The following is a 13,210-nucleotide window of genomic DNA, read 5'->3' on the forward strand; positions in this document are numbered from 1 at the left end:
TGGACTCGCCTGCTGTGGTAGCTCGCCGAGTCTTAGCCGGAAAACGAAGAACCAAGCCCAAGAACCTTACTGTAGCAGTTTTGAGTCAACGCCGGTATCTCCCGATTCCGCCCAGCTCCGGCGATAAACCTTGGTCCATTGAAGTGCCTTGAGACGTAGATGATGTTCTCCAAGTATTTGGCAGCGATTTGAAGCGTGGAGGAAGAATCGAAGGTTTGAATGTTCTCACTGTTCATAATCGGGGTTTACTGTTTTCATAATTATTGAGGCAGTTCTAGTTGTTTTCTGGCTTGGCGGTAGTTGAGAGAAGTGTTAAGGAGGTTGAGATGGAGCTGTTGCCAAAATTTGGTGGCCATCGGAGGTGGTGGCTGGTGGCGCATGGGCCCCACGTACCGCCACTATAGGAGGCGCGCGGCAGTGCGTTGAACAGCGATTTAACTTCTATTTGTAGCTAGTTAAATCCTATTTTTGATCTAGAGCTTATATATGTGAATTTGGTGAAGATTGGAGAAGTTTTGAATCGATTTCTAATTTCCGAAGATTTAGAATTTCAATTATTGATTTACAAGAATCCGACCGTTGGATTTCTCTCAAATTTGCCATAGAACTTGTAAATTAATGGAATGATGTTAGTTGTAAAGTTTGGGTTGGATCGGAGAAGGAAATAGAGATGTTGACTTAAGATGATTGATTTTGGAATCGTATTTAATTGCTGAATTGTTATTCACGGATTATAATTGTGTACAGGGCGCTATACCGAACTACTGCTCGACGAAGAAACTCGTATGCGTGGTCGCCTAAATAGTATTGTGAGTGGACTTTTGTTTTAAATGATGATGCATGCAATTATTTTCCCGAAATGATGATTGATTGATTTATTTTATTTATCATTTTATTTATCGAGAATAATATTTTGCTTTGGATTATAATTTTGGCATTGTTTTCCATATGAATTTCGGATATGAAATTGTTATGCTCGGATTTGGATTTATGAATTGTTTTCGGTAATATGAATTGATTGTCGGAGATTAATTATGATTTATCTCGATTTTGATTTGGGAAATGGATTCGTGATACTTTTTTTTTTGGATGTTGAGCTTTCGATGTTTATCTCCGATATATGATTACTATTTGAAATTATGATTTATATGATTTTCAACGAATTATTTTCTGAAGTGATTTGCGGAATTTATTATTATTATATTTTTATTTTTCGATTTTTCGATTTTGAGATATTATTAGAGATGAGATTTTCACTGGAATTATAGTTATCAATTATCTCTCGCCTATTTGTTATGAATTTGAGAATATTTTGGCGTGTGGGGCCACGTCATTGGAATATACTTTTTTTTCTCGTGAGAAATTGGGGAAGCTTTATGGAATTATGGATTTACTGGTTTTCGATTATTTTCTTCACCATACTGGGGTCGTTCTATAGTGTCTCCTCCTCACTTACTTTGTGTTTGTGAATGGCAGTCGAGGTGATTTATTCTCCTCCTCACGTGAGTGGTAGTCGAGGTTATTAGTTCTCCTCTTCACACAATCGATGTGTGAGTGGCAGTTGAGGGTAGAGCCTAAGGGGCTCCTTTACCCGTATGGTGATAATTTCTTCTTCCCCATATCCTACTGTTACTTGACTAGCAGGGCTAGTCCGATTTCTCTTAACCAGCGGGGCTGGTATGTTTTTATGAGATTTTGAGTTTTAAAGAAATACGTTTTATGAACGTTGCATGCATCGAGGTTTTATAAGTTTAAATACGTGAGAAAGTATTCAAGTTTGCTTCATTTAAATTATCTTGATTATTTATTTTTGTCCACTCACACTAACGTGTTTTTCAATACTTTTCCCCTGGGCCCTTCGGTTTAAAATGCCCAGTTTGCAAGCTAGATTAGTTAAGGTCGGGCGTACATGGAGTTGAGGCATAGTTGTCACTGCTTCCGCATTGTAGGGTTTATCGATCCTTTACCCTCTTTACTTATTATTCTATTACACCTTCTGTTTTAGAATTGCCCTGATAACCATGGAATTAATGTTATTAAGTTGAGATTTGTGTAATGTGAATTGGAAGATGTTGTGATTTGGGGAGAAGGGTGGCTCCAGGAGAATAAGGATGGTGGTTTAGAAGTGTAAATGTCTTTCTACAGGTTTTGGGTAGTCCATTTTTAGGGGAAGTTCCGCCAAATTTTTGATAGAATTTCTTCTAAGGTTGGCCCTGCATGGCCACTTCGGATTTCAGGGTGAAATCTGGGGCGGGTCCTGTCAACGGAAGTTTTCACTTTGATTCTGGAGATGGAGGTATAGGAGTGGTAATCAGGGATGATAGAGGTACTTGTGTGGCAGCTTTGGCTAAGTACTTCCCCCATGCACTCTCTGTTTTACATATGGAGGCAGAGGCATTTCGGGCGGGGCTCTTCTTGGGTATCCACCAAGATTATTCGGAGGTTGAATTGGAGAGTGATTGCTTACTCATGATTGCAGCCATGGCACATGACAAAGAATACCTATCTGATGTTGGGCATATTATCGACGATTGTAAGTCATATTTGACGTTCTTTCACTCAACTGAGGTTAGGCATATTTTTCGTGAAGCAAACGGTGTTGCTCATAGATTAGCACACATTGCTAGCTTTAATTTTCTAAATGATGTTTGGTTAGATGAGACTCCTGTTATTATTCGGGATGTACTCTATATGGATGTTTGTAATATTGCTAGAGGTTAAGGCTCTGTGTCCCCCTCTATGCATCATTTTCATTATAAATTTATAATACAATAAGTCAGGCGTGGGGATGAGCCTCCCAGTTTGGCTGAGTTCCAAACCCCTTAAAAAAAAAAAAAAAATGCTAGCATCTGAATATGACATACATCATAATTAGTTTTGGTGTTTTTACTGAAAAGAAAATTCCTTCGCAATTTCAATTATACATAAATCCCACAACTTTGACTAAATTATTATCAAATTATCATATTTCATTCTACCATTCCCATCATTCTCTTCCATTCTCCAGCAAGTCAAAACTGACCATCTCAGATTTGAAGAGGTTGTTGCTTTAGCATTTTTGAATGGAGCCCTAATGGGAGGCACAACTTAGTGTTCTTGACCAAGTCGATCACCAGTGATAAGTATCCAAGGGATCTTAGGGCATTAGACCTTTATCAATCGATGCTCATGCATGAGTGCCTATATATCAAAGACTCAAAAGTGGTGATTGAGGACCACGTACATATTGTTAATGTTTTATTTCAAGGAAAGAGTTAAATAAGCAGTACATCATATCCTAGGACCAGCTATTGTGTTGCATATAGAGATAGAGCCGCTCAAGCTTGGTAGGAAAAGATTGACATAGTTTCACCAACGGATTTGGGAAAAAATATCTCTTCCCACAGTTCTGAGAATAGTTTTTTTTTTTTGATGAAGTGGTTAATGGCAAGTTAGTCTCACTGTTAACCTCAAATTGGCTAAAATTTCTAAAATACCCAATTCTAATGAAGTGGAGGCTTTCTAAATCATTAGATTATTCAGATGATCGAGATTTAACGTACTGTACGAAATTTTAGAGTGTTTGGACTTTAGAGGAGCTAGATCCATGTAGTTATATTTTTTGTCTAGCTCGATGAGGAGAAAAAGAGTACAACACGTCCTTCACTCTCCGAGATTGAACATGTAGACATCATGCCTCCCCATGATGTCGACATCTCCCCCTGATTGCTATAATCGTGAGAGTTCAGACAACTTTCTTAATCCAATGCTTTGAACATGTTTCTTGAAGGTGGATTTAGGTAACGACTTAGCGAATAAGTTCGCTACATTATCCTCTTATTGGATTTGATTCACTTCAATCTTTAGAAGTGCTTGTTGTTGCTGATTATAAAAGAACTTAGGCGATATATGCTTGGTGTTGTCGTCCTTGATGAAACCTAACTTCATTTGTTCAATACAAGCTGCATTATCCTCATAAATGCATGTAGGTTCATCTGTGGTAGACTTCAAACCACAAGTCCCTCGAATATGTCTAATTACAGATCTTAGCCATATGCATTCATGCATAGCTTCATGTAGAGCAATAATCTCTGCATGATTCAAGGAAGTAGCAACAAGGGTCTGTTTTGTAGACCTCCAAGATATCGCAGTGCTTCTCATGGTAAAGACATAACCCATTTGGGAGCGACCTTTGTAAGGGTTAGAGATGTACCCTGCATCAACAAAACCTATCAAAACATCACCATCGTTTTGATGGAGGGGAGGAGGATGATGCCGACCATCATGGACGGCGACGGCTACATGGCTGGCCATGGCGGTTTGGACGGCGGTGCCCGGGCTAATGGGGTCCAATCACATTCTTCCGTCATTCTTTTTATCTCTTTAGAGATAAAATAAGCCCATATCAATCATACATTTTAAGTATCGAAAGATTGTCTTTACACCAGTCCAATGACGACGTGTTGGCGCAGAGCTATGTCTAGCTAATAAATTCACTGCGAATGAGATGTCCGGTCTTGTATGCGACATTGAATACAAGATGTCCGGTCTCATTGAACCAATTATTCTTGATGCGAAAGAGACATAAGTTTCTCTAGTACTCGTTTATGTCTGTAGTCATTAGAGGTGATGCAAATGAACTCTTGTCCATTCTCACAATGTGTTTCCACATGAAAAACATTGGCTCTTATATCTTTAAAGTTTAAAAGGGTTCTTCCAGCTTTAGGAGCATATGGAGCTTCGGTGACATTAATAATGTGCCATTTGGCAACAAAATTGAGCTGGTCCTCGACCATGAATCAATTTTGATGACCCAGCCATCGTAGTCACTGAAGATCGAGTAGGCTACATCCAAAGAAATAATTGCCTATTTCAAAGTATGGTGTGCGTAGTAGCACTATCCACGAAGTATCCTAGCTCTCCGGGAAACATACTGAAAAATAATAAAGTTCAAAATTTAAAATATGTCCAAGACATTCAATAAAATAAATTGAGACTTTATTAATAATAGCCAATGCTTACATTAAAGTTTATTGACCAAAATCTAATCCAAAATAAAATCAAACTTAGACAAATCGTAGTCACTTAATCCTTTCTGTAACTCCAATTTGGTTGTGACTAAGTAAGGTAAATCGAGATTTTGGTGGAGCTATGCTCACTTGTAAAACCATTCTCTCAGTTCAAACCTTTCCTAGACATCACAATTAATTGGATGAGCCTAGTCGAGAAAGAGTTAAAACAAAATGTCATTTATTGATTAAGACATAATTGTCATTACATAATTCTTGGAAAATAAAAAACTATATAAATAAAAATCTGTGGCATTTTATCCTCATCGCCAGATTTAAAGTCTTTGTTAACTCGATGTTGTGATTACCATGGGGCACCTACCTTCTTAGGTACATTGCAAACTCAAGTCCATTGATCAGACGTTCCATATCAGAAATAGACACCATGAAGAGGATTCTCCCATGATTGAGGCGCATTGGCGTAATGTGTATAGTCCCTAGGACCGTTGGTAGCAGGGTGGCATCACCATGGCCGGCAGTGGCGCCATGGTGTCCTGTCCTACATCCCTCTATACTGCTATCCCTATGGTCGCCTGCTCGCCACCCTTGGCGATTACCTTCTTGAGCATGTCGATCATAATGTCGATGGCTTCTTTCTCTAGCCATGGTACGATGCTCGTGGTAGCCAACACTAGGCCTACCATGTTCTTTTCCACAAGTTCATTGCCATGCCTTCCAACAGTTGCCATAGCTACTATAAGCTGTTGAAAACTTGTGATTTGTCTTGCGTTTATATGAGTCCAGAAGAAATCAGAGGACCTCATAGCATAGATAGGGAAGGTATTGAGGGTTTTCTCAATCAATTGTTCTTCTGTGATTGTCTTTCCACAGAGATGCATCATTACCTTGATGTGGAGGACTTCTGAATAAAATTGCATGACTGTGTCAAAGTCAGAGAAGCGGAGATCATTCCATTCTGCTTCTAAATTCGGAAGGATGGAGTCATGAACGTTGCCATAACGTTCACGAAGCGCTTGCCAAAGCTTTATAGCGCTATCCTCATTCATGAACTCAAACTAGAAGTCCCTATCCATGTGATGCTTCATCAGGGTAAGTGCCTTGGAATTGTCGGTCTCAGTTTGAAGGTCTGGAGCAGTTCCTTTAGAACAGAGCTATTGGATTGTATGCAATAAATCATGGGCAATAAGGTGGAGCTCAACGTTATGAGTCCAAACTATGTATCTTGTGCCTGCATAATCCAATGGAAAAAAATCGAGTTCATTCGAGTTTGACATCCAGAAAACTGAAACAAGAACGAATTAGTTTCGGAGTCAAAGCTTCCACGAAAAATAATATTAAGATTTCCAAGCCTTAATACTACCAAGAAATCGATTTCGAAGAATATTTGGATTAGATCGAAACAATGGTGTTTGTACGGTCAAAATCGATGTACGAACGCTCTTAGTCCGAAGATTACGAACGCTTTTAGTTCATATATAGCATGAACCCCCATAGTTCCGCTTTAAGAATCAAACCCACGTTACAAAAAGATGGGATGAAGAAGAAGGGAGGTTGCAAGTCCCTGAGGAAAAAAAAAAGTAAATTACAGAAAGCGAGAACTTTAATATAAAAACTTACTTGTTGATTGGAGCTTGAAACATGTGCGCTTTGATGCAGGCTGTATTGAAGTGAGGCTAGCGAGGCGAGGCTAAGCGAGTGCGGGGCGAGGCTAACCAAGGCAGAGAGCGAGGCTAGCAGTAGGCTGACGCGCATAGGGGGAGGGGGCGGGGTAGGCACTAGCAAGGCTAGCAGGTGAGGCTAGCGAGCGTCGCACAGGGGGCGCGTCAAGCTGCAGGGGCAGGCTGGCCAGGGACTCGCTGGTGGCAGCAGCAGGCAAGGCTAGCGCGGGCTAGGTGTTTGCAGTAGCGAGGCTAATTGTGAGGCTAACGGTGAAGGATTTTTTTTCGATTTTTGGGTTTTTGATTTCAGGGTTAGGGCTCATGCTGACAACGTGTTTAAAGAAAATAGGATGCAAGAGAGATTGATGAGAGAATTGTGTGTCTATTCATTGATAATAGGAGTCCTATATATAGGGGCCGGTTTACAAAGTACAATTTCTTGAGTACAAAGATTCATATTCTAACTTGAATTGAGAATTCTCTCCTATTACAACTATAGAACTAATCCTAATTTGACAATGCACACTAATTAAAGTCAACATTCTTCAAAAGAAACTAGCTAAGAACACTAGTAGTAGTATGGATCTAGACAAAAAATATATACGTTCTAAACATGCTATATTTGAACTACAGTATAGTGATACCGTTTTAGTATATTACGGCAAGCTCAATTTGCAGCCTTTTATTGTTTATTCATAAATTTCATGTATACAATGACATATTAGTCTCCCAAAATAAAACATACAAATGAAACTACTACTTGATTCTTTGAACCAATTAGGAAAACAATGTGAATTTCTCTTGATCGTGATCAATATGATGCCACTCCTCCACTTGTAATTTCAAACCCTGAAGATTGACTAGTAGTTTGGAACCTGCAAACCTTGCAGAGAGGTGAGAATAGTGAAGGAGTTCTGTACTTGTCCTCCCCACCCATCATTGGCATTGGAACTCCAACCTTGACTGGACTAACATAACCTGGCCTATAAGTCTTGCCCAAAACTCCTTCGACAAGATCAGATAAGTTCGAAAATCTGAACTGTGTTTCCAAGTGAGCAAAAGTATCATCAGCTGGTATTTGATACTTATGAACCTTGTTTTCTTCTTCTCCAATAGGCCTAATCTTTATGTCCATTTCCAGTAGCCCTGCAACTGTAACTCTTACGTTGTTAGTATCATCGGTTCTTTCCACGATTACCTGTCGTTCTTGATTACCATTAGTCCTCCATTCGGCTTCTCCATCCGAAGGAATGCTAACCGACTCACCATCCCACCTTACGATGAGAGCATCAACTTTGTCATCCCACTTTGAGACCCTCTTTGCTGCAATGACAAGGTTGTGATTGTCGAACATGATTGAGAGGGCTTGGACCCATGTGAAGTCGCGAGTCCTTCCTAGTGGTCGAGTCCCAATGAAGTGTGCATTGATCTGGAGGTTATCGTCTGAAACAATGGCAAAGTTTCCTCCCTTGGCTCCATGGAAGTAGAACATAACACCATCTCCACCAACAAATCGAGGATCATAGCAGAGAGAACCATACCCATTACAGTTGGCTCTTCTAACTGCAAAAAACACATCCAAATTAATTATTAGTACAAATATCGTCTTTTGCAACACATCATGTCCAGTTAGGTATAGTATATATATAACTCTATATTCGGTTCAGTATAGTAGGATACTGATTTATAAAAAGAGGTGGATGCAGTTGATTACACTTGCAGGTGACTTCACACTTGCTGCCGCAGTTGACGAAGCAGCCCTTGTGTTTCTTGTTCTGCTTAGGCTTTCTCTGAGGGCACTCCGGTGGACAGACAAGGGTCTTGTAGAAACAGGTGCCCTGAGCTTTGCACATGCATCTCTCTTGTCCGGTTGCTAGTGGTGACAATACCTGGTAGTTTGTAACATCAGCATTAACTTGATTTCCATTCCCATTCCCGTTTCCGTTTCCATTGCCATTGCCATTCCCGTTGCCGTTTCCATTCCCGTTTCCGTTGCCACTGCCAGTATTGCCGTTCCCATTCCCGTTACCATTGCCACTGCCAGTGTTGCCGTTCCCATTCCCATTGCCGTTGCCACTGCCAGTGTTGCCATTGCCGTTCCCATTTCCGTTGCCACTGCCGGTGTTGCCATTGCCGTTGGCATTTCCGTTGCCACTGCCAGTGTTGCCGTTTCCATTCGCATTTCCATTGCCGTTGGCTTGACCAAAAACAACAGAGGCTTCCATCGAAATGAGCACTACAAAGAGAGCCAACAAAATATATGACCCTCTAACTTTAGCCATTGCTAGCTACTGTATGTTTATTATATGTTCTATCCTTCTGTTGATTTACTTGGTTATGAGAACGAAGGATAGATGAGAATAGCTTGGTTCAGAGAAGTATATATAAGGGGAGCGGGCTATTATCTTATCATTTTAATTCAGAATCATTTCATCATTTGCTTTGGTTGACCAAATGGTTAATGACTTTATTTTTGTTTAGATAGGCATACAAAACGTACTTCCATACACAATAAACCTTTTGAGAACCTAAAGCTTTGGTGTACCTTTTGCAAGTGTATTAACCTCCAAATCATCCCCTCCAATTATACTGGCCTAGCACATTATCATTTCTTACGGAACCCTCAAAGTGTTTTTCGAATCACTTTCTGTGAAAGTTTGATGACACAAGTTAGTTGATTGCAAACACCATTTCATCCGTCACATTCTAAATATGGCAAACTAGGGCGGACAGAGTGACTTCCAATATATGACTCTTTTTTTTCCTGATTAGAAGTTGAATTTCATTGATAGACTTCAAATTACCACTTGAAGAGTAAAATACGGGCCTTATTGAAATACGCACTTTATCCGAAAATTTTGGGTGGAAGAGAAAATGAGTATCCCCAGTGGCGGAGCCAGAAAATAATCTCAACTGGGGCACTCGAAAGTTAAAAAAAAATAAACAAATGAATTTAAACTTAAAATATATCAAAATTGTAATAAAAATAGGGAAATATCAATATCTATTTTTGTGCTAAAAAAGGCCAATATATTTTTTAAAGTACATATTTTATTAATAAAACTTATAATTTTTAGATTTTAGACAATTTTTCATAATGGAAATAGAATTTATCTTTGAAATTTGTAACTATATGAAAGAATACTATTAATGTTTTTTTTTTCTGAGAAGAAATACTAGTATTAATGTTAGAAAAAAGAAAGAAATAATAAAAAAGAAAATATTAGCACATTGCTAAGAAGAAATTATAGTATTAATGTAAAAAAAAAAAAGGAAAACAAAAAGCACATTGCTGTTACCAGCAATTGAACCAATGACTAGCCAAAACACATGCATCTGCCTCAACCACCAAGACAAGGCAGCCCTCAATTATAATGTGCAACCGGATTGTATATATTTCAAATCACACTGGGGCACGGGACCCACTGTGCCCCAACGTGGCTCCGCCGGTCCGCCCCTGAGTATCCCCATTCTAAGAGCATAGTTAGCAGATTCTATCTTAGCAACTCCACTAGAATCTCCAATGGAGATGTCTTTTGCCACATGGCAAGTCCAACAACTACTTTTGATAGATTATGTTCCTCCAATCCATTTGTCAATTTTGACATGGTAAAAGACATCTCCTTTCATATAATGTCAAATTTGACCCCTCTATTTTCCAATGTCAGTTCATTGTTTACCGAGAGAAAGAAAACATTTATGAACAAAATTTTTGACATATTGGTTGGAGATAAGATTAAGATTAGCCAAATCTCAAATTTAAAACAACAAGTCAATTTTGTCATGTCACATGTCAAATTTAAATTTGACACAAGCCAAAAGACATCTCCATTGGAGATGCTTGTGACTCCATTTTTATTCTTAGTTATTTGGCTCCTAAATATAGAGAGCAAGACCTTCTATTATTTTTATTACATTAAAACATTTATCTTAAGTTGGTTTTTTGAAACATCTCCAGTTGTTTTGGTCGACGTTGCATGTAATTTATAATTACAATTAAACTAATTTTCTTAATTTAAAAAACATATTAATTCAAGACTAGTTATAACTAGAGAAAATTGATACAAACCTATTTTAGAAGGGGCTAGTTAAAATTAGGGTTAAATACTGATTACTCCCTATACTTATAAGGTTTCATCGTTTCAGTCCCTGACCTTCGAATTTCACCTAAAAAGTCTCTGAACTCCCAATTTCCTCCCAATTGGTCCCTGTCGTTAAGTATCCGTCAAAAACTTCGTTATCTTCCCCTAAAAAGTTTATTATACCCTAAATTACTTTTAAAATATATATATATATATTCCTCTCTTTTTTTATTTATTTTTTTCTTTTTTCTTTTTACCTCTTCTTCTTCCAGCTCTCTCGCCTCCTTCTGTTCATCTCCTCATCAAGATGGTTCCAATCCACTGACCTTCAACAGGTGAAATGAAAAAAAGAAATAAAAGAGAGAGAGAAAAAAAAAAATTAAATGAGGGCATAATAGACATTTCAGCAATTTTAATTGAAAATTTTGACAGCAGAGACCAATTGGGAGGAAATTGAGAGTTTATGGACTTTTTAGGTGAAATTTGAAGGTGATGGACTGAAACGATGAAACCCTATAAGTATAGGGAGTAAACATTATTTAATTCTTAAAATTACTTTTAAATTATTTTGACTGAAATTTAACTAAAATATAATTAATATTGTTAAAGATACTCTAATTAGTTGAAAAAATACATACATATTATTATTCTCGAGGTAAAAGTTATATCATATTGTAACCAAACTTGTGCATAATCTACACCCAAAGCAACTTCCGGAAGGGTCTCCTAACAAATTCTAGGGGCATTCCATTCTTCACCAATCACCACACAATCTAAATTTATCACCTGTCACACTATTAATCGACGAATCCCTAATCTATGAATTTGGTTAAAATGAACAGATTACATTTGTTGGACTATTATCATCCATGCATGCATCTAAAATAGAATGGCATCTTTTTTTTGTCATTTGTGGAGACTTAAATTTGAAATCACTTGAGACTGTTATCAAAAGTTCAAAGCCCCAATACTCAACCGGCCATTCCATGTGCCCAGTTCATCATTGTTTTTAAAGCCCTGGAGTTGCTTGTTTTGCAACTACATTACAACAGAAATTCATTGTACCTAAACGTAAAATGATTTTTGGACAGCTCTTCTACTATAAATATGCAATATATATATTGCTGAATCGAGAAGACTCACCTGAAGTTAATTGAGCCGCCCTCTGAGTCAAGATTATTAAATATTGGATCAATTATTTCAAAATCAGGTTAGTGAATCTTAATCGCCCAAAAAAGAGTCATTTACATGTTCTTTTTAATAAAAAAGAGAAATTTTAAATGCACATCTCTAAACTTAATACACACTCCTTATTTTTAAATTTTCTTTGAATACCTTTTAACCCTTCTAATAAGATTGAACAACAATAAAAATTTGATATGTGGTCAATAAGATAGAAATATGAGGATTTGGTGGTAGTTTCTGACCTTGTTGGGAATAGTTTAATGATTCTATCCTGATCTCTTGGTGAAAGATTATAAAACAAGAACAATAATAAAGCTAAAGAATTATATCACACACAGGCAATCAAAATCCACAAATAAAGGAAGATCAATGAGAAATAAGAGAAGTGGTAGAAAATTAGTACACTTGAAATTTGCCAAGTTTTTCTTTCTCTTGGCAAATCAATTATGAAGAGTTGAATATAGAGTAGCACAACTTCTCTATACCAACCCAAGCCTTAATACTAGACAACCAACCACCCTACAAAACTAACCTAGACTGTTGTGTTGTAATTTTTAACCAACAATGGCGGGCCTCACCCTCGCTGCAGGTGGGGGTGTGATGGCGGGCCTCACCCTCGCTGCAGGCGGGGGTGGGATGATGGACCACACCCTCGCCGCAGGCGGGGGTGGGATGGCATGATGGATTTTATCCTTGCAGGACGTGGAGGTTATGCAATTGGTATTGCATCTGACCCCCACAGGGATTGGGGGCAGTCGTGTCCTCGGAAGATGATAAGGAGTAGTGCGCGGAGGGTAAACCCTCCTATACGGTTTGGTTTCAAATCCTCTAATACATAATTTTTGTTTAAAAGGCTCCGTGCCTAGGATATTCTGCTTTTGTTTTGTTTTTCTTCTTGAGCAACTGTGCGCACAGAGAAGAAAAACAAGGGGGCATGTAGGGAAGTAAATTATATGTCATGTCAAAGAGTGCTCAAGGAGAAGAACTCTCGAGGAGGCAAGTTTTTCTCAAGGAGGAAAACACTCAAGAAAGCAAAGGCTCGTGGAGATGAGTTTCTCTCGAGGAGGTGAATTCTTGAAGAGACGAAAAAGTGAACGTTTAAGGAGGCAAGCTCTCAAGGGAGAAATCGAGCAAGGCACTCAAGGTTAGTACATACAATGATTTATTCTCGAATAATTGATAATGTAATGCCTGTTGGTAAATGCTCGAGGAGGCGGATCCTCGAAGGAATGATCATGCCAACCGTTCAAAGACGATCGAAGAGAAAAGTACTCAA

The 13,210-nt window shown here is 38.4% G+C and overlaps 1 protein-coding gene across 1 annotated transcript; it reads right to left on the bottom strand.

Moving 5' to 3' along the window:
- Positions 1-7,332: 7,332 nt before the first annotated feature.
- LOC133728018 (uncharacterized) lies at positions 7,333-8,989 on the bottom strand. The gene is made up of 2 exons (XM_062155440.1): positions 8,382-8,989; positions 7,333-8,230 (listed from the first exon to the last, which is right to left on the bottom strand). The coding sequence occupies exons 1-2, from the start codon at positions 8,947-8,949 to the stop codon at positions 7,479-7,481; spliced, it is 1,320 nt and encodes a 439-aa protein (XP_062011424.1). The 5' UTR covers positions 8,950-8,989; the 3' UTR covers positions 7,333-7,478.
- Between the last annotated feature and the right edge of the window lie 4,221 nt (positions 8,990-13,210).

Source organism: Rosa rugosa, chromosome 2, assembly GCF_958449725.1.
Source record: "Rosa rugosa chromosome 2, drRosRugo1.1, whole genome shotgun sequence".
NCBI lineage: Eukaryota > Viridiplantae > Streptophyta > Magnoliopsida > Rosales > Rosaceae > Rosa > Rosa rugosa.

Excerpts from the sequence above, each read along its gene's own strand:
- LOC133728018 (XM_062155440.1), bottom strand. The coding sequence starts at position 8,949 with ATGGCTAAAGTTAGAGGGTCATATATTTTGTTGGCTCTCTTTGTAGTG. Across the intron at positions 8,231-8,381 it reads GTGTGAAGTCACCTGCAAGT|TTAGAAGAGCCAACTGTAAT; the intron begins GTAATCAACTGC and ends TGTTTTTTGCAG.